General features: G+C 40.2%; 1 protein-coding gene across 1 annotated transcript in view; it reads left to right on the top strand.

Annotated features, from left to right (window-relative positions):
- Positions 1-26,156, top strand: part of LOC126268010 (uncharacterized) — a 315,334-nt gene that overhangs the window by 96,652 nt on the left and 192,526 nt on the right. Inside the window, exon 4 of the mRNA XM_049973418.1 lies at positions 3,370-4,038. Coding sequence (XP_049829375.1) covers positions 3,370-4,038 — 669 coding nt within the window. The remainder of the gene's footprint in view (positions 1-3,369; positions 4,039-26,156) is intronic.

The raw sequence follows: 26,156 nt of genomic DNA, 5'->3' as shown, positions 1-26,156 counted from the left end.
AATGACTTACAAATAGAAGCATCGACAACGCCGAAAGCCAAGAAGTGCTGCCGCAAACGCTTCTCATAATCCTCCCAGTCTTCAACGGCCTCGTCGTAAGGAGGTAATGGAGGCAGAGAAGAGGAAGACAGACGATGAGTAAGCGACGTTGACAACACCTGAATCGCAGCCGTCAGCTGTGTTTGTTGAGCCTGAATAGCAGCCGTCAGCTGTGTTTGTTGTTCAGTGAGCGCTTTCATAAGCTGTTCCATGTCTGCCCCGTCACGAACACGCAAATCCACAACGCAGTGAAAATATCCCATCCTCGTCGCCAAAAAAGTGTTATAACCTTTAATCATCAATAATTGCGTGAGTATTCAAACACTCTCTCTTAGAAACAATAGCTGGTTACATAATAACAACTCAGTATTTCGTATTCGGCTGCCATGCCGTGACATGTGGCCGGCGCCGTTCGTAGCTAGGTGGCGCTCCCGCGCTCAGCCGAGATGCGGAGCGCCTCTATCGCCGTTTGCGCGTACTGTCTTGGCGGCACTGTTACATGTCGTGGCACTGTCACAACAGAAATCCTCTGTGTCCCTCCTGAAACCAACAATTCTGTATTTGCATGACATTCCTGGCATCTCAGCCAAAGTGAGTAGCATATTGCATTACGTTAAATCATGGTCATGATGAGTTCTTTCCTGCCGCCGTCGAATTTCAGTGCCAAATAGTAGACGGTATAAATTGTAGATGTAGTAGGTGGTAATATTCTTGTCTGAGGTGTAACGTGTTATTCTAACAAACTCACATGCAAGTATGAGTCTTGAATGAGAAACCTGCTGCACAATTTTATTTTGTACAAGATGCAGATGGCGTTAGTCTTATCTAGCCTATGTTGAAATGATAATCATTCCCCTATCTAAACATGTAGTACATGTTATGCTGATTTGGCATATATTTCATTCCTTTGTGGTTTTCATTTTTATGGGTCAGTGGGGTGGAAAGCTGTAGGACACAATAAATTGGAGGGGAAGTGAGATACAGGGATTGTAACTCTTAAGAGGGCAGACTGCAATGGCAAGGAAGACATTAAATGGGAACAGAAAAGAAAATAGCAAAAAGGAAACAGCAGAAGGAGATCTGGTAACACAGAGAATAGAAAAAAATGTGAGATGAGTACTGATTAGTGAAAAGTTCATGGAAGGTGGGGGACGGGGGAAGGGACAGCCAGTTTCTAGAATATGGTGGGAGGGTACATTGCCATTTTCACATTACGAAATAGTTGGTATAGGGAGAGGAGGGTGCATGAGCCATTAAATGCTGAATAACAGTGGCAGAATGTGATCTTTATAAATATTTCCTTCAACAGAAATGAATTAGTTCCCATTCTCTGCTAGTGACTAATCATGCAAGAAAAATTGGATGGTGATCATGGCTAATAGGGTAGTACACAGTGCTTGTAGTGGTTGATAATAAATGTAGCTGCTGTGATTAAACAAGAGGTGTCTGTCACACCTCTGTAGTAGTAGATGGGCATGAGGACTTGGGAGTAAGGAATATTTCTTACACTTCATTCTTTGGCAAAATCAGATTTCACTAAACCTGTCTTTCCTTCAGTTTTTATCTATGTTTATCGTATTTTATCCATATTGCAAGAATTATTTTTTCCTTATTCTCTGTGCCCGCTTTCTCTCTGATCTTGTGCTAGTTCTCTCATTCCAAACCATCCTCTTCCCCCTCATCTCCGTATTCAAAACCTCTTCAATCCACCCTGTGCCCATTAATTAATTAATTAATTAATTAATTCTGTCTATGTGGCCTGTCATCCTATGGCTCTTTGGTAACATGCTATGGGACCATCAGCTATATTTTTGCTCCTCTTCTTTAAGTTCGGTTAGTGTTTTACAATTATTAAATATAATTACTTGAACTTTATTATCTACCCTCTTTCCTCCTGCCCTAGATTTCTATTCTTGGACACAGATTACATCTTATTTCATTCATGCAATAGTAACAGAAGTGCACGTGTAAAGTGTTAGATTGTGTGGGAACAGAGCTTAAGAAGCATCAATGGTCAATTTTACATGCACTTGACTTGAACAAGTGATGGGATGTACACTCAGTAATTGTTGGTGTTCTGTCAAGCACTTCCTGTATTGTAACAATTCCTGTTCATTGATTTTGAATAAAACCTTATTAGGCGGTACTGGTAGAAAGTAATTTTCAGAAACAGTGTCTTTTTTTCCCAAGATAAATGTCACATTTTTCACTGTATAGGCCTGATTTTCAGCAGTGCTTTTGTACTTTGGTGGGCCGTGATGGTTTTTTTTCCAATGTGCTCTTATGAGACAATTGTCAGTCCTTTGTGTTGTAACAGTTCAGCATCATGTGTTGAGAGTTTACTGGTCCCCATACCTTAATAAATCTAAAATGATCTACTTCCATTTCACTTTTGTTTTGTTCCTCATATGACTTATGAAGAATGTATTGCATTGTAAAAAAGTTTTGTGTGCGTAAACTTGATTGTGTAACTAACTTTAGTGGATATTATTGGTAGTGATATACCTGATGATGCTGATAAAACAAAGAAAATGTCACAGAGACTTGTTTTTTGATTCTAATCAGTTAAATTATGATGTTTATACTAAACAAGCCTCTACAGCAGGGTTGAGCCTAGTGTTATGTATGTACTTATGCTATACAGGGTGTTCCAGGAGGAATGCTCAGCATTCAGAGAGATGATGGGAATCAAAAACATCTAGTGAACAATGGGCTGTAAAATGCATAGCTTAAGAGCTATTAACCCATCATCATCTTCAATACTGTGAAACAGATCTTTCCTACTGCACGCTCTTTGTTTTACAGATTTTGGTAGGAGACAGAGTGGACCAAAACAGGGAACAATTGTCTACTAAACATGGGCTGTAAAACGCATACCTAAAGATCTATGAGCACTTGCTCAGAGAAGAGATGTCTTTCACAGTAGTGAAGATGAAAAAGTGCTCTTAACTCTTAAGGTATGTGCGTTAGAGCCCATGTTTACAAGACTTCTTTGCTCAAATGATTGTTCCTGTCATATCCTTTAATACTGACCATTCCTCCTATGACATCCTATACATCTCAACATTAACCTAAGTTGTGCATTTATTATTTAGTAATTTATGAGGCTTATACACTCTCTCTCTCTCTCTCTCTCTCTCTCTCTCTCTCTCTCTCTCTCTCTCTCTCTGTGTGTGTGTGTGTGTGTGTGTGTGTGTGTGTGTGTGTGTGTGTTGTAGTAGTAGTAGGTTCATGATTATGTGAATAGTTGTAGTATGTTAATTATATATTCAAATTGGATCTTTACCATTGTATTGTTCATTTTTATGTATTTGTTTTTGACATTTTTAGGTCAAAACCAGTTTGGATGTGACACACAACATACAATCACACAAGCTGAAAAATCATTTCTGTCAAGGTTATCACCTTCAGCATGCCAAATTCAGCCATTACCATCTGCCACTACCACACATTACTTGCAATCTGCAAGTATACAAGCTGGTGATGACCTGCCATCTACCACTGTTGTTCGTGAATCCCCGCTGAATCTAATACTGCATGGGAATTCCAGCTCAAAGAAAGAAACTGTGAGTGAAAATTGTGAGTTACAATGTGTAGAGATGCCAGACTGTGAAACAAGTCATGGCATTCTTTCCAGTTCAATAAATTCAACAGTATCTTGTGATACATCTGAAGCAACAAGTCACATATACAACATTTCACCTGACAAACTTGATGGCTTTAAATACAAATTTGAATCATCCATGAATGATTCTGATGTTGAGTGCTTTGAACAGCAGCAACCTTTGTCATTTAGTCCACCTGTTGTGCCAAATACTTCTTCGCAGTACAACAAACGTGGGAAAATAAATTGTGTGCATAATACCAAAGAAACACTTCCTCATAGGCCATTAGTGGAGAGATCAAAACAAGATTGCAGCCAGAATATTGCATCAGAAATGGCATATACAAAATATGCAATGAACCAAAGATTTTCCAAAGAAAAAATTATCGTTCCAGGTACGTTGAATAACATTTTTTTCAAGTTTGGCCACATCTCTTTAGCATCAGTATGTTCTTATAGATAGTTGTATTTAGCCAGTAATTTCTTACAGCCAGTAATTTCTATCTCCAAGAATTAGATTATAACCCACAAAACCAAATTAAAATAACTGTCAATGAACGTGGCTACACAGTGGTAATGTAATTACAACTTTAAAGTAGATAAACATAAAGTACTCAAGTTGGGTTTTGACTCCTCCCCCCTTTTTCCTATTTTTGCTGGACATAAATATCTTTTATGAAGTTTTGTACTGTTAGCATTGTTGAAACTTGATTTAATATTTCTTTACTGATTTGAACTAAACTTAAAAAAAAAAAAAAATACAAACCTCAGCTCGCAAAAATGTATGTCCTCCACAGGTACTGTCATTATTGGAAGATATTTTGACCATCCAACTATCAGTTGGGGTAGCTGCAGTTTTGTAAGCAGCATGTGAAACAATACAGAATGTGTTCTTTGAAAACTATGTAAAGCAGATAGTTCAGAAAGTCACTTGTGATGGAAATATGTTGGGTCCAATGGCAACAAATGGACCTGGTGTCTTTATGGATGTTCATAGTGGAACTAGAACCACTGACGGCAAGGCTTTGGTAACAATGATGATTATTAGAGCACAAAGGGCAACTAAAAAAGTAGGAAGATTTACATGTTCAGTAAACTAGATGAAGAAGCAAAAGTGTAGCACCTTATGAGGAACTGGAAACCCTTAGCTCTGGGCAAGTGCCTGTAAAGGAATATTGACCAAACAACAGATATGTAAGTACCTAGCAGAACAGTTCATGATGGAAGGGCACCTCTGTGAGCTACAGTTTTTATAAAGAAACAGTGATTACTTCACATTATGTGTATAACGGAGAATAGGAACATGTGTAAAGAGGTACTAAATGAAATGTGTTAGACTGTCAGAAGGGCAATGCGTGAAGCCTTCCATGAGTACTACAGCAGAATATTGGCAAATGACCTCTCATGTACCAAAATAAATTCAGGTCTTATGAAAAGGCTATCAGTGGAATAAAAGTTAGTATTCAGATATGAGTTACACAGGACCTGAAATTGAGGATATAAAGGTAAAACTAGAAGTGCCAAACTTCTTTTTCAATTGTTCTGCTACAAATAAAGATACAGGAGTACAAACCCAGTTTACAATGAGCAATGTAGATGTTAGTGTGAGTCACTGTTGAGAAACAGCTGTTGTCACTAAAATTGAACAATGCCTCAGGATGTGGTGGAATCCTTGTCAGAGTTTATCCAGAATTTACTATTGAATTAGTGCCTCTTTAAAACACAGTACACTGATGACTGCTCTAACCAAAACTGTGCCGAGTGGTTAAAAAAAAAAAAAAGTGGTACCCAAAACTACTTTCGATATCTTTGATATTCATCTGTTGTAGAATTTTAGAACATACACCAAGCTCAAACATAATGATGTATCTCAAACAAAATTATTTCCTCCATTCCATCTAGCATGAATTTCAGAAAAAATTGTCATGCATAACCCAAAATGCACTTTGTCACACGATACTCATAAAACTATGGATGAAGGGTGTCAAGTAGATGACTCTCATGAGACATTTGATTTGGTGCCACATCAATGCTCATTAATGAAAGTACAACAACATTCGGTGTCAACTGAAATTTGTTACTGGATTTTAGAATTTTTTAATAGGGCAAATGTAGTATGTTATCTTGAATGGAGAATCAACAACAAATGTAAAAGTAAATTTAGGTGTACCCCAGGGAGGTGTTTTAGGAACTTTGCTGTTCATGTTAGGTGTTTAAAATCTGGTAGATGGTATTAATAGTAGCCTTAGACTTTTCGAAGATGATGCAGTTATCTATAATGAAGTCTTGTCTGAAAATAGCTGCCAAAATATTCATGTGTGCATGAGGTGTGCTTGCTTGTGTGTATGAGTGATGTATGTCTCCCTTTTACTGATGAAGACTGTGACTGAAAGCTTTATGTAAGTGTTTTTAAATTGTGCCTGTCTACAACTTAACGTGTTTTCTTTATGGTAAGTAGCAATCTGTCTTTTCCTACATTGTTGATGTTCCCATCTGGAGTTTCCATTGTTTGATTTTGCGAAAATATTCAGCCAGAGGTTGTTAAGATTACAGAGTGATATAAAATTGGCAGCTTGCTTTATGTATTCAGAAAGGTTAAACTGTGCTCTGAACAAAAACAAACAAAAAAAGGACATTACAATATTATGAAAAGGAAAGTTGCCACTCACTGTATAGCAGAGATACTGAGTTGCAGACAGGCACAACAAAAAGACTGTCACAGATAAAGCTTCCAGCCATTAAGGTCTTCATCAAAAATAGACCACACACAGACTGACACACAGACCCACACTCACACCCACACTCACTCACTCACTCACTCACTCACGTAAATACAACTCACACACGACTGCAGTCTCAGGCAACTGAAGCCACACTCAAGTGTGACTTCATGGTACTTCATTTGTGACAGCCTTTTTATTGTGCCTATCTGTGACTCAGCATCTCCACTATATGGCAATTGGCAACTTTCCTTTTCATAATATTGTCGCAGAAGAAGCGGAGTTTATGATACTAAACTATTGAATGGAGAGTTGTGAGTTCAAAACTCACCTGGACTGTGTCATTTTAATTTCTATATTCTGTTTGAATACATTCTAGAAGTATCCACAATGTCAAGAATCATTGTACTGGAATGTTCTGTAGCGGTATATAAACTGTATGTGTTCTGGCTGGAGGCAGTTCGCTCCATGCTCTTGTACGTGCAAGTGCTGAATAAACCTTCATTTAGTGAAGTTAGTGTTAGTTATTCATCTAAGTACACCTTCTTCTTCGTGACATTTTTCTGGTGGAGACGCTGGGTATTAAAACTTGTGATAGCACGCATTATCAACAACACACTGGTTCCCATCAGGCCACGACAGAGCCGCAGTTTACATATCAAGAAACCTGAGTTCGGGCCATATTCAACAGATTGCAATCTGCCAGACACAAGAAGAAGACGACATTACGATGACAGCAACTGTGTGCCACCACAAGAGACATCTTTCTGAGGTCTCTGGTGACGATGGCCAAGATCCAAATCAGTGGCGGAAGGTATATGAGCATATGAAATAGAATAATCATATAGGCTGAGTGACAGACAAAACAGGTGGCAGATTTCAGTTCATTGGTTGGATACTGGTAAAATGCAATCATTCTACAAAGGAGATTGCATATAAAACACTAGAATACTGCACAAGTGTGTGGGAATACTGCACAAGTGTGCGGGACCCATGCCAAATAGGACTAAGTGAGGACATTAAAAATATACAAAGACTAACATAGCATCATGTGGGTGCTGGAAAATCTTAACTAAGGGACACATAAAGATGGATGCAAACTATCCCACAGAGTAATAGTGTGCATATATGTATACAGGTAAATTGTTGTTTCCATTTTATGTACTAAAATAATGACATAAAATGAAAACAACAATCTGGCTCTATATCCGGAAGCACAATACCTATCAGTCATGCCGAGAAAACCTGTGAAATCGTATCCCACAATGACCCACTTACAAAGTTTCAAGAACCAGTGTTAAGTGAGGAATGTAGGAATACAATTCAGTCCCCTATGTATTTGCTGTAAGGACTAAGGAAACAAGAGTGGACTAATTACATCAGGCACAGAGACATTTAAGCAATTGTTCTTGCTACATTCCATATGCGAATAGAAACAAAAGTAATACTAATGTTTGTTACAGTAAGTAGTACCCACTGCCACACACTTCAGTCATTTGCAGACTGTCAGTGTATGATATTAGTTCATATTCTCATTAACCACTCTGTGTTATTGTTTCCCTTTGTTGTTGCAACCAAATCCAATTTTTCCTTGGCTGTAACAATTTATCCTCTCAGGTACGTTAAAACTGGCCTCTACTTTATAGGGAGCCACACCACTAAATTTATAAAAGCTGTTTAATTTCCATTACTGTCTTTGCCACTAAAATTTCCACTCATAGTAAAAAGACAAATGTTTTTCAAGATATAATATGGTTTGTACTCTATTCTGTGCTCACTTTTGCCAGTTCATAATATATGTAACACTGAAATTTGTGATGTGGTACTTAAGCTGATGCAAAATATTTTGATAGTGCAGTGATATTAAAAGCATTTCCTCATGTTTCCCGTACATTTACTTTATTAAAATTTTGTTTAGAATCTTTGTTTCTATATACCCAATTGCAACGTCGTAGGTAATGTTCCTGATGCTGATTTGTATTTTCCAAGCTGGATTTCCTGTTGAGCTGTAATTACTGAATCATATTTTACTTCTCTGTGGATACTGAATCTGACCCCACTATGGTGAGGTGGCTTTGGTGCTGGAGAGTTGCAGTTCGGTAGCGGCCCAGGGAAACATGGTTGTCAAAATAAACACTTTACTCACAAGTGGACGCCACAACGTTTGGAACGTGGATTTACTGCATATTCCTTACTTTTATTAAATTTACAATGTTATTTGACAGTCTCCAAAGTTTTATATCACAAATAATATAATATTTGTAACTGCCGACTAGTAAATGACCAACGAGGGCAGGGCCTGGCTCGAACCGGGGTAGAATGGGGATCATTCGACGGTTTACTTGCATAGTGGTGAGACCTTGCATGTGTAGCTGGAAGAAATAACGTATGTGCGAATTGTTAGTGAAGTGTAAAATCTTACATCGTGAATAGAAAACTGGAAGTGACACCTGGTTCGTCAAGATCTGCAGATGAGGAATGTCATGAATATTCAATCCATAGTGCAGTTGCGAAACCTCATTTGAAAGATGTGTTCATATATTGTGAGTCTTCTTCAAGAAGCGGACGTCATTGATACAGAAGCATCAGCAACAATTTCTGCCAATTCAAGGGTGATTGGAAAAGAACTGTATTGGACTACTGTGGAAATGTTAAGAGAAAAAACACTCATCATTGACGAGGACCTTATTCATTTTGATGAAGTAGACGAAGAAGATCAATTCCATGGAGTTGAAGAAAATTCATCTGACGATGAAGATTATGAGCCAGCAGGAAAGGCGTCAAAAGGCGATTATGTTCCGTTGGAGACCAAAATAAAAGTTGTTAAACTGGTGATAGAACACCCAAAAAAGGAGTTTTCGAACTCTCCGATAAAAGGGTCTAGAAGTTTGACAAGAAAAGATGAATTGAAGAGATGAGAAGAAAACATAAAATCTGGAGGATCAACGATCGATAAATATTTGTTAATTGATTCGTGGACCTATGACCGTTTCATGGAGTCTCGCCAAAATTATCAGCAAGTAAGTGTTCATTTTTATCACTCTACATCCAATTTTCTATATCTTCAACAACTCATTCGGAGAAATAATTATATTAATAAAATGAAACTTTGATTTTACTTTTCAGGTAACAACCAGAAACCTACAGCAGTCGGCTTTGGCTGCTGCAGGCCAATTTCAGTCAGAGGACTTCATCTTCAAAGCATCGCTTTCATGGATACACAAATTCAAACTGCAGCACAGAATTTGACAGAGGAACATCACACAGTATGTGAGTTTGAGGGAATGTGTGTCTGCGGAAGAAACGCTGGAAGCTGCAAGAAAGTTTTAATTGCAGACAAGGGCAGTCATCCGGAACTTAAAAAAAAAAGAAATTGCTATCAATACAGACGTGCCACTACCAGCCAACATACAACACAACTCTCGCCGAAAGAAATTCAAAGACCGTGTTTGACAGAAGGCGCAATATGAATAAGGTGATGCACCCGTGCACAGGACAATATGCGATAAAATTGTGTGGCGAATTATTGCCGCACATGTTTCTTTGTTTGTGAGAAGCCATGAGGAACTTTGGGCCAAAGGTTCAGAACACCGTTGATGAATTAATGAAAGATCTTCCAAATGTCATTGTAACAAGTTCCAAATCCGGGAAACTTAACATGCAATTATATTGTTCATTTTTATCTAACGTCATGCTTCCCTATGTGAAGAAAGAAAAATTCTTATTAATAATAGATTCCTGGGGGGTCAAACGAATCCTGGTTTGTACAATGAAATTTTCATCGATGACAAAGGACTTGGAACATATACGGTTAAAGACGTACCTCCGAAATGCATGCCAGTTTGCCAGCTGTGTAGTGTTTATTTATACAGGCAAGTTGTTGTTGTTGTTGTGGTCAGTCCTGAGACTGGTTTGATGCAGCTCTCCATGCTACTCTATCCTGTGCAAGCTGCTTCATCTCCCATTACGTACTGCAGTCAACATCCTTCTGAATCTGCTTAGTGTATTCATGTCTTGGTCTGCCTCTATATTTTTAACCTTCACACTGCTCTCCAATGCTAAATTGGTGATCCCTTGATGCCTCAGAACATGACCTACCAACCGATCCCTTCTTCTAGTCAAGTTGTGCCACAAATTCTCCTTCTCCTCCTCAATTCCATTCAATACCTCCTCATTAGTTATGTGATCTACTCATCTAATCTTCTGCACTCTTCTGTAGCACCACATTTCGAAAGCTCTCTTCTTGTCTGAACTACTTAACGTCCATGTTTCACTTCCATATATGGTTACGCGCCATACAAATACTCTCAGAAACGACTTCCTGACACTTTAATCTATACTCGATGTTAACAAATTTCTCTTCTTCAGAAACACTTTCCTTGCCATTGCAAGTCTACATTTTATATCCTCTCTACTTCAACCATCATCAGTTATTTTGCTCCCTAAATAGCAAAACTCCTTTTCTACTTTAAGTGTCTCATTCCTTAATATAACTCCCTCAGCATCACCTGACTTAATTCGACTACATTCCATTATCCTCGTTTTGCTTTTGTTGATGTTCATCTTGTATCCTCCTTTCAAGACACAAGGCCTTTGCTGTCTCTGACAGAATTACAATGTCATGGGCAAACCTCAAAGTTTTTATTTCTTCTCCATGGATTTTAATACCTACTCTGAATTTTTATTTTGTTTCCTTTACTGCTTGCTCAATATACAGATTGAATAACATCGCGGAGAGGCTACAACCCTGTCTCATTCCCTTCCCAACCACTGCTTCCCTTTCATGTCCGACTCTTATAACTGCCATCTGGTTTTTGTACAAATTGTAAATAGCCTTTCGCTCCCTGTATTTTACCCCTGCCACCTACAGAATTTGAAAGAGATTATTCCAGTCAACATTGTCAAAAGCTTTCTCCAAATATACAAATGCTAGAAACGTAGGTTTGCCTTTTCTTAATCTAGCTTCTAAGATAAGTTGTAGGGTCAGTATTGCCTCACGTGTTCCCATATTTCTACAGAATCCAAACTGATCTTCCCCGAGGTCGGCTCCTACCAGCTTTTCCATTCGTCTGTAAAGAATTCGCGTTAGTATTTTGCAGCCGTGACTTATTAAACTGACAGTTCGGTAATTTTCACATCTGTCAACGCCTGCTTTCTTGGGATTGGAATTACTATATTCTTCTTGAAGTCTGAGGGTACTTCGCCTGTCTCATACATTTTGCTCACCAGATGGTAGAGTTTTGTCAGGACTGGCTCTCCCAAGGCTGTCAGTAGTTCTAAGGGAATGTTGTCTACTCCCGGGGCCTCGTTTCGACTCAGGTCTTTCAGTGCTCTGTCAAATCCTTCACGCAGTATCATATCTCCCATTTCGTCTTCATCTACATCCTCTTCCAATTTCCATAATATTGTCCTCAAGTACATCGCCTTTGTATAGACCCTCTATATACCCCTTCCACCTTTCTGCTTTCCCTTCTTTGGTTAGAACTGGGTTTCCATCTGAGCTCTTGATATTCATACAAGTGGATCTCTTTTCTACAGGCCTCTTTAATTTTCCTGTAGGCAGTATCTATCTTACTCCTAGTGAGATAAGGCTCTACATCCTAACATTTGTCCTCTACCCATGCCTGATTAGCCATTTTGCACTTCCTGTCGATCTCATTTTTGAGACATTTGTATTTGTTTTTGCCTGCTTCATTTACTGCATTTTTATATTTTCTCCTTTCATCAATTAAATTCAATATTTCTTCTGTTAACCAAGGATTTCTACTAGCCCTCGTCTTTTTACCTACTTCATCCTCTGCTGTCTTCACTGTTTCATCCCTCATAGCTACCCATTGTTGTTCTGCTGTATTTCTTTCCCCCATTCCTGTCAATCGTTCCCTTGTGCTCTCCCTGAAACTCTGTACAACCTCTGCTTCTTTCAGTTTATCCAGGTCCCATCTTCTTAAATTCCCACCTTTTTGCAGTTTCTTCACTTTTAATCTACAGTTCAGAACCAATAGATTGTGGTCAGAGTCCACATCTGCCCCTGGAAATGTCTTACAATTTAAAACCTGGTTCCTAAATCTCTGTCTTACCATTATATAATCTATCTGAAACCTGTCAGTATCTCCAGGGTTTCTTCATGTATATAACCTTCTTTTATGATTCTTGAACCAAGTGTTAGCTATGATTAAGTTATGCTCTGTGCAAAATTCTACCAGACAGCTTCCTCTTTCAATTCTTCCCCCCAATCCATATTCACCTACTACGTTTCCTTCTCTTCCTTTTCCTACCATCGAATTCCAGTCCCCCGTGACTATTAAATTTTTGTCTCGCTTCACTATCTGAATGATTTTTTTTTTTTTATCTCCACATACATTTCTTCATTTTCTTCATCATCTGCAGAGCTACTTCGCATATAAACTTGTACTACTGTAGTAGGCGTGGACTTCGTGTCTATCTTGGCCACAATAATGCTTTCACTATGCTGTTTGTAGTAGCTTACCTGCACTCCTTTTTTTTCCATTATTAAACCTAATCCTGCATTACCCCTGTTTGATTTTGTTTTTATAACCCTGTATTCACCTGACCAAAAGTCTTGTTCCTCCTGCCACCGAACTTCACTAATTCCCACTATATCTAACTTTAACCTATCCATTTCCCTTTTTAAATTTTCTAACTTAACTGCCCGATATGACATTCCACGCTCCCATCCATAGAATGCCAGCTTTCTTTCTCCTGATAACGACGTCCTCTTGAGTAGTCCCCACCAGGAGTTCCGAATGGGGGACTATTTTACCTCCGGAATATTTTACCCAAGAGTACTTCATCATCGTTTAACCATACAGTAAAGCTGCATGCCCTCTGGAAAAATTACAGCTGTAGTTTCCCCTTGCTTTCAGCTGTTCACAGTACCAGCACAGCAAGGCTGTTTTGGTTAGTGTTACAAGGTCAGATCAGTTAATCATCCATACTGTTGCCCCTGCAACTACTGAAAAGGCTGCTGCCTCTCTTCAGGAACCACACGTTTGTCTGGCCTCTCAAAAATACCAGCCTCCCCAGCAACGGCAAGGTCAGTGGTTCATGGGAGTGGGGTGGTGGGTGGGGGTGGGGTGGGGGGGAGAGGGACATGCAAGTTAAACATTTGATTAAGCGTCTTCAAAATTGTTTTTATTTAATCGAAAGATAATGAGAAATTGCTTTTCGTGAAGCTGCTATAAAATACACTGGATACTGCATAACCAATTATCAGCACCAATATTTAAGGAAATGCTGCGTTATGCATGGTTTGCTTCCAAATTATTGGATGAAAGAGAGGTTTTCAAAAGTGTTAGCGAGGTTTGTTTGTGTAAGCAGAAACATAGCATTTATTCAATGCAGCTGGTGCTGTTTAACTTTGTTTTCCATGTTTTTACAAAAAAATACCATTCTGCAACTTGTACTGATAATGTTGAAAGCGATGATTAGTTGTACATCTTTCGAAAGCTTTCTGTGGTGGTGAAAACTTTCAGACAACAAGTAGTTTCGAGCTCCTTCCTGGTATAAGGGATTTCTCAAATCATGGACAAGCAAACATTTTTAGTATCTCTTTATGCATTTGGTCGTTTACTAGTCGGTAGTTATGAATATTATATTATTTGTAGACTGCCAAATAACATTGCAAATTTAATAAAACTTCATATGAATACATGTATTTTCCCATTATATCAAATTAATATAAATAGTAAAGAATATGACTGTGTTGGGGCAGGAGAATGAAAAAAATGTGACGAATGGGACTCGATCCAACGACCTACGATTACGGGTCTTGGACGTTAACCACTCATCTGCCGCCATTTCGTGATAATAATGGCCACACATAGGTACATGTTTGACGACCTTATCTTGCGATTTTCTCAATAAGGCTTGAGAAGTACACGCTACTGCTTACACATTTTGTTGTCCTCAAGGAGCACTACGAGTGTACAAAGTTTGCAGTAAATCCGCATTCAAAATGTCGTGGCCTCCCCTTATCAGACACGTGTACTCTGCTGGTGCGCAGTAATGACTATGCCCCTCATGGCACATGGTTTGGTCACGCTGGCGTGTTGACAGCTATCATCCAGCTGGTTGGTTGCAACAGATGCACCAAGGATTGCTGATTCCAGTATCCAGTATGTGACATGTGAGCCAGTTATGTGAGTCACACCACAAGCACACAGGGTCAGCAGCACTCAGAGGCAGCTGGAATTCTTGCAGTTGTAGCCAGTGCCTTGGTAGCTGGCTGTGTCAGGTGGGTGATGGCAGGTGGCATGGTGGCAGTCTCTCCAGTGCTGGCAGAGGGCAGATGCCCTGCCTGGGACTTGACTTGTTGCCCCCATTGGGCAGGAGTCAGGCTCACTGATGGAACGGGCCTTGCACCATTGCACCATATCCGTAAAATGGGCTTAGTGGAGGAGGCAGGTATGGTGCTGGAGGCCTGAACTCATAACTGCTGCTGGTTAAAACGTAACAAGCTTTCTTGGCTACAGTCCATCTACTTAGACTCTTGGTTATTGATGATCTTCAGTTTGATGTGTAACTCTGCCTCACTACATTTTCTCCATTTGTGGTATTATCTTGGTCTTTTAACATATATCAGTTGATGTGTGCCCAGTTAATCACTTAAATGATGAAACTGGAACAGTCCAGTGACCTTAAAACGTTTTTATTGCACCACAACCTGACAGACTGACAAAGCTTTGGCGTCTAAAAGCTGAACAATATTAAATCATTCGGCTACTATCATTTTCACTTATATAGTTTTTAATAATACCAAACTTGACTTGTACATTTTTTTAAGCAAACATTTTAGAGTTTACAATTAAGTTTTCATTGCTTTCACAAAATTGGTTACAAAATTTGGTTTTATGGTACATTGTAATTTATCTGTGACAGTTAGCATGCTGAAATACACTGTCTAGTCACACTAATGTGACCACTTGTCAGAATCATTTTTTAGTGCACAGTGATGGGAGATGTGCAAAAAGTGTGAGTGAGATTGTGGGAGGTACCAAAAGGGATGTGAAGCCATGCTGACTCGAGTGCCGTGGACAGCTGCATTAGGTTTCTTGGTTGAGGATCCATGGTGCAAACTGCCTGACCAAGGTTGCCCCAAGATCGTTGATTGGGTTGTAATCTGGGGAGTTTGGTGTCTAGGGGAGTATGGTAAATTTGTCCTGGTGGTCTTTGAACCACATATGTACACCCCAAGTTATGTGGCACGTTGCGTTGACCTGCTGGTAAATGCTGTTGTGCCAAGGAAAAACAAACTGCTTGTAGGAGTGGACATGGTCGCCAAGGATACATGCATACTTATATTGATCCACTGTACATTTCACAATGATGAGCTCATCCAGTGAATTCCATGAAAACATTCCGCAGACCATAACGCTCCTTCCTCTGCCCTGTACCCTTCTGATGATTATTGCAGGACATTTGCTTTCTGTTTCATGGGCCATAGAATGTGATTTATCGGAAAGGGTTACCTTCCGCCATTCAGTGGACATCCAGTTGCGATTTTGGTGTGCAAACTCCAGCCTTTGTAGCTGATGAACAGCAGTCAGTGTGGGTTCGTTAACCAGGTGCCTGCTGCGAAGGCCGATATGCAGCTACGTTTGCTGAACGGTCATTAAGGAGACAGTATTGGTAGCCTTGATTCATCTGGGCAGTCAGTTGATCAACTGTTGCACATCTATTTGCCCGTACAAATCTCTATGGCTGTTGTTCACCCTTGTCAACTGTTGCTTGCGGTGCACCACATTTGCCTTGGGACCGGTCTGAGGTAGCACCATTTTGTAATGCATGGTACACTTTAAACATGGTGGCATGTGAACAGCTTACTAACTCAGACATTTTGGAAATGCTGAAACCTTGGCCTGAAAGAATTGATCCATTTCCGCATTATGACAACAACTGCACTGACATGCTTTGTATACCTTACACTGTTGGTGCTGCCACTAGCCTTCTGAGAATGTTAGTGCCCATTGATATCGAACATAGGCAGTGGCCATATAATGTGACCAAATCATATGTATCTATTCTCATGACAAAATTGCATAAAATACATACAATAATTTGCTAATCATTTTCTTTGCTAAGTTTATTAGTAAAGATTTATTTTTAATGTTAACATGAATTGTGCTTCTTAATGATTTAAAAGAGCTCCTTGTCTAGACCCTGAAGGCCCAAGGGATATTTAATGACTGTCATGTCATCCTCTTCCTTGCAGTGTCATGTGGATGTGGTATGGAGGTGCATATGGTCAGAACAGTGCCCTCCTTGCCATTTTGTAGCCTTTCCAGACTGACTGTGGAGCCACTAGTAATTAGTCAAGTAGCTCCTGAATTGGTATCATGTGGCTGAGCGCCCCACGCACTAAACCTTCCAACAAGAAAAAATCCTTGGTGATACCGGGGAAACAAACCCAAATACTCTGAATGGCAGCTATCTATGCTGACCATGCAGCCATGGTGGCTGGCTCTTAATGGTTTGCTGAATGATAGTAACTATCAGTTTTCTGTGCCCGAATTTTGTGAATAGTAGTTTGGACTTTTGTTTACATTGATTTTCACATATTTTCAGAGTGAGAGATACCTTTATAAATCAATTATTTTGTGTCCTAATTAGTCTAAAATGTCATCAAATGGGTTATATCCATCATTATATAAACCAATAATGTTGCAATGTATGCTGATTTATCTTCATAACTTTGTGTAAACTTCTTGATGTAGTATCGGGTTTGTCAAAATGATTGGAACCACAGATTTTGTTTACTGTCATCCTATTCAGCTACTCCTCACCCCACCCACAAACTATCGCACATAAGAATTATGGACAAGACTTCGTCGCAGCATGTATATACCAGTACAGGGGTAGGTCATACAATTATTTTGGTGTTTGCATCTATTTGTGTAGCAAAGTGCTAATAAATGTTAATAATTACTTTGTGTTAAATAGACGTATTAAATAAAGGACATTTTTCACACATATATATGTGTGGCAACATAGATTACGTAAGCCTGCTTATTTTTACAAATTCCTTTTCACATGTCCTTTCTCCTCTCCATGGATTCGACTCTATTCAAATGCTTTGTCTTTTTTCTGAAATAACAGTCTCCATTACCATTAGTTCAATGAGAACAACTACTACAGAAAGTTGATAATGTTTCAGCCGACTGTTGCATGATTAAGCCTTACAGTTTTAAATGTCAAACAATTAAAATTCAAATGACTCAGGTGATTATATTATCGACTAATACAAGTATATACACTGAAGAGCCAAAGAAACTGTTACACCTGCTGAATATCATGTAGGGCCCTTTTGAGCATGCAGAAGTGCTGCAACTCAATGTGGCATGGAGTCGACTAATGTCTGAAGTAGAGCTGGAGGGAATTGAGACCATGAATCTTGCAGTGTTGTCCATTAATGCATAAAAGTACGAGGGGTCGAGATCTCTTCTGGACAGCACATTATAAAGCATCCCATATATGCTCAATAATGTTAATGTCTGGGAATTTTGTGGCCAGCAGAAGTGTTTAAACCCAGAAGTTTTCCTGGAGCCACTCTGTTGGAGTTCTGGAAGTGTGGGATGTTGCATTGTGCTGCTGGAATTGCCCAAGTAGGTCGGAATGCAGAATATGCTTACGTAAGTGTCACTTGTCAGAGTCATATCTAGACTATCAGGGGACCCACATCACTTCAACTGTGCAAACCGCTCACCATTACAGAGCCTCCATCAGTTTGAGCTGTCTGCTGCTGACATGCAGGGTCCATGGATTCATGAGGTTGTCTCCATACCCGTACATGTCCATCCTCTCAAAACAATTTGAAACAAGACTCGTCTGACCAGGCAACAAGTTTCCAATCATCAACAGTCCAATGTCGCTGTTGATGGGTCCATATGATGTATAAAGCTTTGTGTCGTGCAGTCATCAATGGTACAGGGATGGACCTTCAGCTCCAAAAGCCTATATTGATGAAGTTTCATTGAATGGTTCGCACACTGACACTTGTTGATGACCCAACATTGAAATCTGCAGCAATTTATGGAAAGATTGCACTTATGTCACGATGAAAGATTCCCTTCAGTCATCGTTGGTCCCGTTCTTGCAGGATCTTTTTCTGGCCACAGCGATGTTGAAGATAGGACGTTTTTACCGGATTGCTGACATTCATGGCACACTCATGAAATGGTTGTATGAGAAATCCCCACTTCATCGTTACCTCAGAAATGCTGTGTCCCATTGCTCGTGTGCCGACTATAACACCACATTCAAGCGCACTTAAATCTCTATAAACTGCCATTTTAGCATCAGTAACTGATCTAACAACTGTGCCAGACACTTGTCTTAAATAGGTGTTGCCGACCACAGCACCTATTCTGCCTGTTTATGTATGTCTGTATTTGAATAGGCATGCCTATACAAGTTTCTTTTGTGCTTCAGTGTAGTAAAACTTAGATGTACTCACAGATTCTTAATACGAGGGTGATTCACAAAGTAAGATCCGTTTCTATTTCTATCCATGGCAGAGCTATGATCACAGTTCCGAGCATGCATGGCAGTTTTTCTGACTCAAGGAGAAAACATATACGTCATTTTCAGATCGCTGCTGCTGGTCTGTGCTTTGTAGTGCTTCTTTATCATGTCAGCCGTAATTGAAAATGCCGCCGTAGTGAAATCAGATCTGTGATTTGTTTTCTAAACTCAAAGAAAGTTAAACCAAAGAAATTCATTGGCAAATCTGCGAGGCTTACGGACAAAATGAGTGAGTGATTCAGTGGTTGGAAGATGGATCAGACTGTTCAATGAAGGACGTGATCAAGTGCATGATGAAGAACGAAGTGGATGCCCATCGGTGGTTACTCATGAACTGGTTCACACAATTGAAGAGAAGATTAAGCACAATGGTTAAATTTACACGTGGTGCCTTTGCTATGGGAGTTCCCCAAACCTCACGATCACTAATTCATGAAATTGTTACTGGAAAACTGAAATTTCGAAAACTTTGCTCACATTGGGTATCCATAATTCTTACTGAACAATACAAAAAACAACGGATGGGCAGTGCACTTCAGTTTTTGACATGGTACAATGAAGAAGGCAATGGCTTTCTTTCTCGTATAGTCATGGGGGATGAAACTTGTGTATCATATGACACCCCTTACACGAAACGGCGATCAGTGGAATGGAGGCGCAATTCATCCCCAACGAAGATGAAGCCTAAGCAAATCTTGACACCTTGAAAAGTCATATGCACCGTTTTTTGGGTCAGAAAAACATTTTGCTGATTGATTTCTTACCATGAGGCCAAACAATCAATGCACGTGTTTACTGCGAGACCATTAAGAAATTGTGCCAGGCGGTGGCATTTTCATTTTCGGCTGACACTATAAAGAAGCACTACAAAGCATGTGTCAGCAGCAGTGATCTGAAAATGGTGTACATGTCTTCTCCTTGAACCAGAGTAACTTCCGCGCATGCTCGCAACTGCGATCGTAGTGCTGCCGCAGATAGAAATAGAAAAGGAACTTACTTCATGGATGACCCTCGTAACTAGTATGTTGTGTTCCAGCACTAGGTATGCATATAGTGTATGTGGACCCAAAGTATACAAGACAAAATGTTGCCTAAATGCAACCATAATTAAAATCAATTCTGACATTTTGTCGACTCATGTAGTAGCATTCATGGTATAGTTGTGTAAGCAAGTTCACACCAAAATTATGTTGGTTGAGAGATTTGTGATAAATGCAAGCTAAATAAGGGGCCAACGCTGTAGAGTTCTTTTTGCAAAACCAAACTGGGATTCCATGTTGACCTGGTCATCTATTGGTTTTCAACTCTTTCAGTTATTTATCTATACCAGGGATGTTTATTACTATGTTATTCTCACAAGATTCTGTGCAGTTTTCAAATGATGGTGTGTTTGTACAGTTCTCCTCTGTGAACAGTTTCTTAGACACAGAATTTAAAACTTAAGCTCTCATGTTGCTATCTTTAACTGACACACCAGACAGGTCAACTGGTGACTGGATAGAAGCCTGAGAACTGCTTAGCGATTTTACATCGGACTGGAATTTTCTTAGATTCTTGGCCAGACATTTTGCTAAGGTATGACGGTGGTAGTTGTTTCATGCTTCACGCACATGTCTTTTCACAGCTGCCTGAATCTCCAGTTATATTTGCCTGTCATCATTTGTACATTCTCTTTTGAACTGATAGTGCACTTGTGAGAATAAAGAACTGTAACATCCTTAACAATCTCTGATACTTAAACAGATGAAGACCTAGTCACTTTCAAGGTACAAATGCAACAAAATGTCATTTTACATGGCAGTTTAAACTCTCAGTTCACAAAGTTGCAGTGACATGCCAACCAAAAGACAGAATATGCAGAAAATACACAGCTTTCACCACCACACAACCAATAATGAGACGTTATGGTTAGTGAAAGGTTAACCATCATAATATGAGCAAGTAGTTCTAACTTCGTCCCTCTAATGTGTAACAATGAAGAGAGCAGAATTCCAAGCAGAGCTTTGACAGAAACCTCAGTGCCTGTTCATAAAGTCAGTTGCTAGGTTAAACTCAGCAGCTTCCTTAAGAAAATTATTGCACTAAGAGGAAGTGCATGTCAGAACCTCTGAGTTGTTGTACTCCATAGGCTGACCAGCACCAAGGGAATGTAATGTAATCACAAATTTACCTGGCTGTTAAGTGTGTGTGACACTTTTGTTCTGTACCCAGATGGTCTGACCGATGTACATGTCACAACTGCAGGGGTACAGTGGACACCTGCCTTATGGGAACAAATATAATCCTTCACAGACCCAAAACCAGACTTTATGTTAAACAGATATTGAGAAAACACTCTTCACACTGTTTCTTCAGAATGTGACCAGTCCTGTGCAAGGCAAAAATGCTGTAGACTTAGGCATTGACTCATTATTCTCATATTCACAATTTGTCGATAGCGCAATGTGCGTTTGTTAGCCTCCCACTATACCCATTCTGACTAAAAGTAACCTCAAGGTGGGCTAACTAAACTGACTAACTTGGATGGATTTGGGTGAATTGAATTGACATTTTCTAAACAGCTGTTCTTACTGCCATGAATCCAAATAACAATGCTAATAAATCAACAAACATAATCAATTTTTGAAATTATAACATAATGGATGGATGACAAACCTACACACCAAGCAGTGGCAGGGGAAAAGGAATATAAAAGTTATGGAAGTGTGCAAGCTTTCATAGTCACTAGTTCCTTCTTCTTTCATCCCTCTCCCTTTCCTTTCAACTCTTCTGCCTGAGACCGAGCGAGGTAGCGCAGTGGCAAGCACACTTGACTCACATTCGGGAGGATGACGGTTCAATCCCACATCCGGCCATCCTGATTTAGGTTTTCCATGAGTTCCCTAAATTGCCCCAGGCAAATGGCATGATGGTTCCTTTCAAAGGGCACGGCCGACTTCCTTCCCAGTCCTTTCCTAATCCAATGAGACCGGTGACCTAGCTGTTTGGCTTCTTCCCCTAAACAACCAACAGTCTTCTACCAGAATAATGGCTTCGAAAGCTTGCACATTTGTTTTTATATGTGTTTTCTCTTGCCACCACTTGGTGAGAAATCTTTCATGCATCTAAACAACAGAGCAGTAATTTATATATCTTACAAAGCAGACAGTTTTCAACACTGCTGACTTAACTGGATATTTCTCAAAATGTTCCGTAGAAAGGTTGCCAACAGTAGATGGGAAAGGGCTCTCACCTGTGCTCATAAAAAGTGAATGGAAGTTAAGAAATACCGAAATATATTACTTAATTCTACAGCAAACCTAATCTCAGCTAACCATAACAAATCCAGCAATTAAATGCAAGTGAAGAGAGATACCACATCAAAATTTACTTAAATATCAGAGCAGTGACCCAGTTCCCCTAAACAACGTATGAAATCCTCTCAGATTCCTTATGTGATGTACACACTTACCTGTTAGTGGGCTCAACAGTATACCAGGGTGCATTTACAAGCAATTAGTTGCCACCATCCTGCACAAACAATGGGCATTCTGAAGACATTAATTCTCCGAGCCCATCCTGTCTTGGATGCCGATAGCCTGCAAGCGAAATTGGATCACCACGAAACCATGTTCATAGAAAGTAGGTACAAGGGTGAGTCAAATGAAAACCTTAAATTTGTAACAACAAATCGAAATTTTGTGCCATTATCCTGAAAGTTGGTAAGTGTGCTACAAATAGCATGCAGAATGGCCTGTAGGTGGCAGCATAGTGCAGATACACACATACCGTCGCAGTATCAGTATAAAGATTGTCGCCCCACTTGCGACTTGCACCAGGGAAGAACAGTGTTCTGTTATTTGGTTTTTGCATAGTGAAGGTTTGAAACCTATTGAAATTCATCGACAAATGTAGGTTCAGTATGGTGATGCATGTCTGTCACAGCAGCAAGTCCACGAATGTAGTAGGAAGTTCGCAAATGGTGTGACTTCAGTGGAAGATGCTCCTCGTCCAGGTCAGGCACAATGATTTGTGCCTCCACAGAACATTGCAGCAGTTGAAGCCATAGTGAAGGAAAACCACCGAGTGACACTGAATGACAGTGCAGCATGTTTACAGATTAGTCATGGGTCAGCACACCACATTGTGCATGATGTGCTCCAGTTTCACAAAATGTCCTCAAGATGGGTGCCACGGCAGCTCACTCCTGAAATGAGAGCACAACATGTTGATACTTCTGAAGAACTTCTTTGGCACTTTGAACGAGAAGGTGATGGCTTCCCCTTACTGGGGACGAAACCTGGGTTCACTTCCACCACCCGGAAACGAAGAGAACGAGCAAGGAATGGCACCATTCCTCATCACCAAGACCAAAGAAGTTTCGAACAGAACCATCAGCAGGGAAGGTTATGCTGACTCTCTTTTGGGATGAAAAAGGCGTCATTTTGGGACATTACATGCCTAGAGGGACTACTGTCACCAGTGCATCATACACAGATCTTCTAAAAAATCATCTGCGGCCTGCAATCAAATCAAAGCGATGTGGATTGCTGTCAGATGATGTCCTTTTACAACATGACAATGCAAGTCCCTACACTGCCCGTACAACAGTTGCAACAATCACAGACCTGCATTTTGAGTGTCTTCCTCATTGACCATACTCACCAGACCTTGCCCCAAGGGATTTCCGTATGTTTGGACCACTCAAAGATGCAATGGGAAGAAAGAAGTTCTGTTCTGATTAAGAGGTACGCTACATCGTTCATGAGTGGTTGCGTGGACTGCCAAAAGAATTTTTTTCTAAAGGAATTTATGCACTCTGTAAGTGCTGGAGGACTTGCATTGAGTGTGGGGGAGATTATGTTGAAAAATGATATGGCTTTGTACCACTTCTGCACAATAAATAATATTTTAACAAATATTAAAGGTTTTTATTTGACTCACCCTCGTATATTTCGCAGTAGATAGATATGTAAATGCCATAATGAGGATGAGCTCTTTAAGATGACAGACCAATTGCCGTGTATTGGAAAAGCTGTTGGGCTTGGCTACCATTTGCTCCAGGGGTCGAATGATCGAGCGACTCGTCCATTCCGAGATTATGTGCCTTCTGAACAATGGCCAGATGATGCACTTTTCCACAGCTACAGGGTCTATTTCAGCCATTGGCCTATATGTTCCCCAGCTATTGCAGACTCAGTTCAATGGGAAGTGGCTCCGGATTTACATTCTAGTGACGATCTCCCAGTTTGGATCTGTCTGCCGACTAGGATGGTGGCCGACTGGAGACCACACAGATGGATGATCGAAAAGGCAAATTGGCTGCAGTACATTTGACAGGCTGTTTTGGAACATAAAGACTGTGCACAGGAGACGGTTGCCCATATCACTTGTGAGATCCAACTTGCTGCTGCAGAGTCCGTCCCCCGGTCTGTTAATCACTTCAGATGACCGCCTGTGTACCTTGGTAGAATGACAACTGTCAATTGGCAATCAGGGCCAGATGAAGAGCTCTGCGGAACTTCAAACACTGTCCATCTACAGAAAACATTCCTGCCCTCAGATCTGCGAGAGCACATGCGAGGCAAGTGATAAAAGAAGAGGGAATTCACGACTTCCATTAATTGGTCCACTTCCACCGTGCAAGTTTGGGAATCAATAAGACGAATTTCAGACAAGGGCAGTACACATCCCATTACAGCCTTGTTTAGTGGGGTCTTGGTGAACTTGCCAGAAGACGTGGCTCAGGTTTTAGCTGAACACTTGTTTACTGTTACTACATCATCCACACAGGCTCCTGCTTTTCAGGTGTTCCGTAGGACTGCAGAGATGGGGAAGCTCAATTTCTTCTCGCATAATGGGAAAGTCTACAACCTTCTGTTCTCCATGTTGGAACTGGAATCAGCTTTGTCTGCATCCAGAGAAACTGCTCTAGGACCTGATGAGATCCATTATGTCGTGCTTCGTCATCTGTGCCCTGAATCGAAAGGCCAGCTCCCCTCTTGTTTTAGTCATATTTGTTTTGATGAACAGTACCCCATGACTTATAACGAGGCAATATTAATTCCATTCTGGAAATCAGGCAAGGACCATAGTGCCCCTAACTGTTATCGGAATATAGCCCTTACCAGTTGTACGGGTAAAACTCTTGAACTCCTGGTCAACTGCCACCTCGTCTCGCTGCTCGAATCCCAAAGTCACCTGAGCCACTCCCAGTACAGTTTCAGGTGCTACCTTTCCGCCCTTGACAACTTAATTCTGTGGGAGATGGCAATACAGGAGACCTTTTGCTGGAACCATTTGGTTTGTGTGTTTTTTGACCTTGAAAAAGCATATGACACTTCTTGGAGGTACTACATCCTTTGCCAACTTCATGAATGGGGACTACGTGGTCGCCAGACACTTCTTATCCAATCCTTTCATGAGGATTGGCATTTTCAATATCGCATTGGGGATGCCTTGTCGTAGTGCTATGTTCAAGAGAATGGGGTCTCCCAAAGCAGTGTCCTCAGTGTCACATTGTTTGCCATCGCTATAGGTGGCATTTCCTCCGCAGTCAGGAGCCTTGTCAAACACTCTTTGTTTGTGAATGACTTTGCTATCTTCTACTCTTCCTGTGTTCTTATGATGGTGGTGGTGGTGGTGGTGGTGGTGGTGGTGATGGTGATGGTGATGGTGATGGTGATGATGACGACGATGACGGTGACAAGGCACCCACAGCTGACCATCAGGAGGCTGGAAACCTGGGCCAAAACAACTGATTTTCGTTTCTCACCCAAGAGAACTACATGTGTCAATTTTAACTGTGCTCATTGAAGTTATATCCCTCTATTGCATTGTGTTGCCATATGCTAACAAACCATAAATTTACATTTACATTTACCATATGGCAACACACAGTCTGGCTTCGACAAGCTAGACTGTGTTTAGCATTATTCTGTTGGCAGAAACTTCTGGTAGTCTATAGTCGTTGCTGGAGGTCCGCTATACATAAACACATGCTACAGCAGCAGAAAAAGTGATTTATCTTGCCACTTAGATCACTCCAAAAGAAATTATATTTTTAATGTAGGTAAAATGATGCTTAATGACAGCAAAGATAATGTCAGCACTACGATCTTGCCAATGTAAACATAACCTTTTTCAACATATGCAGATTCAGTACAGTACTGTTTATTACTTTTATTTTGTAGACGTGGCATCAATTCCAGCTTCATGCTTCTAAGGTGGCAGACATTCAGTGGCGATTAGGAATATTCCTGAAGAGAATGACG

This window comes from Schistocerca gregaria, chromosome 4, assembly GCF_023897955.1.
Source record: "Schistocerca gregaria isolate iqSchGreg1 chromosome 4, iqSchGreg1.2, whole genome shotgun sequence".
NCBI classification, from domain to species: domain Eukaryota; kingdom Metazoa; phylum Arthropoda; class Insecta; order Orthoptera; family Acrididae; genus Schistocerca; species Schistocerca gregaria.
This window is presented reverse-complemented; position numbering and strand designations above follow the sequence as displayed.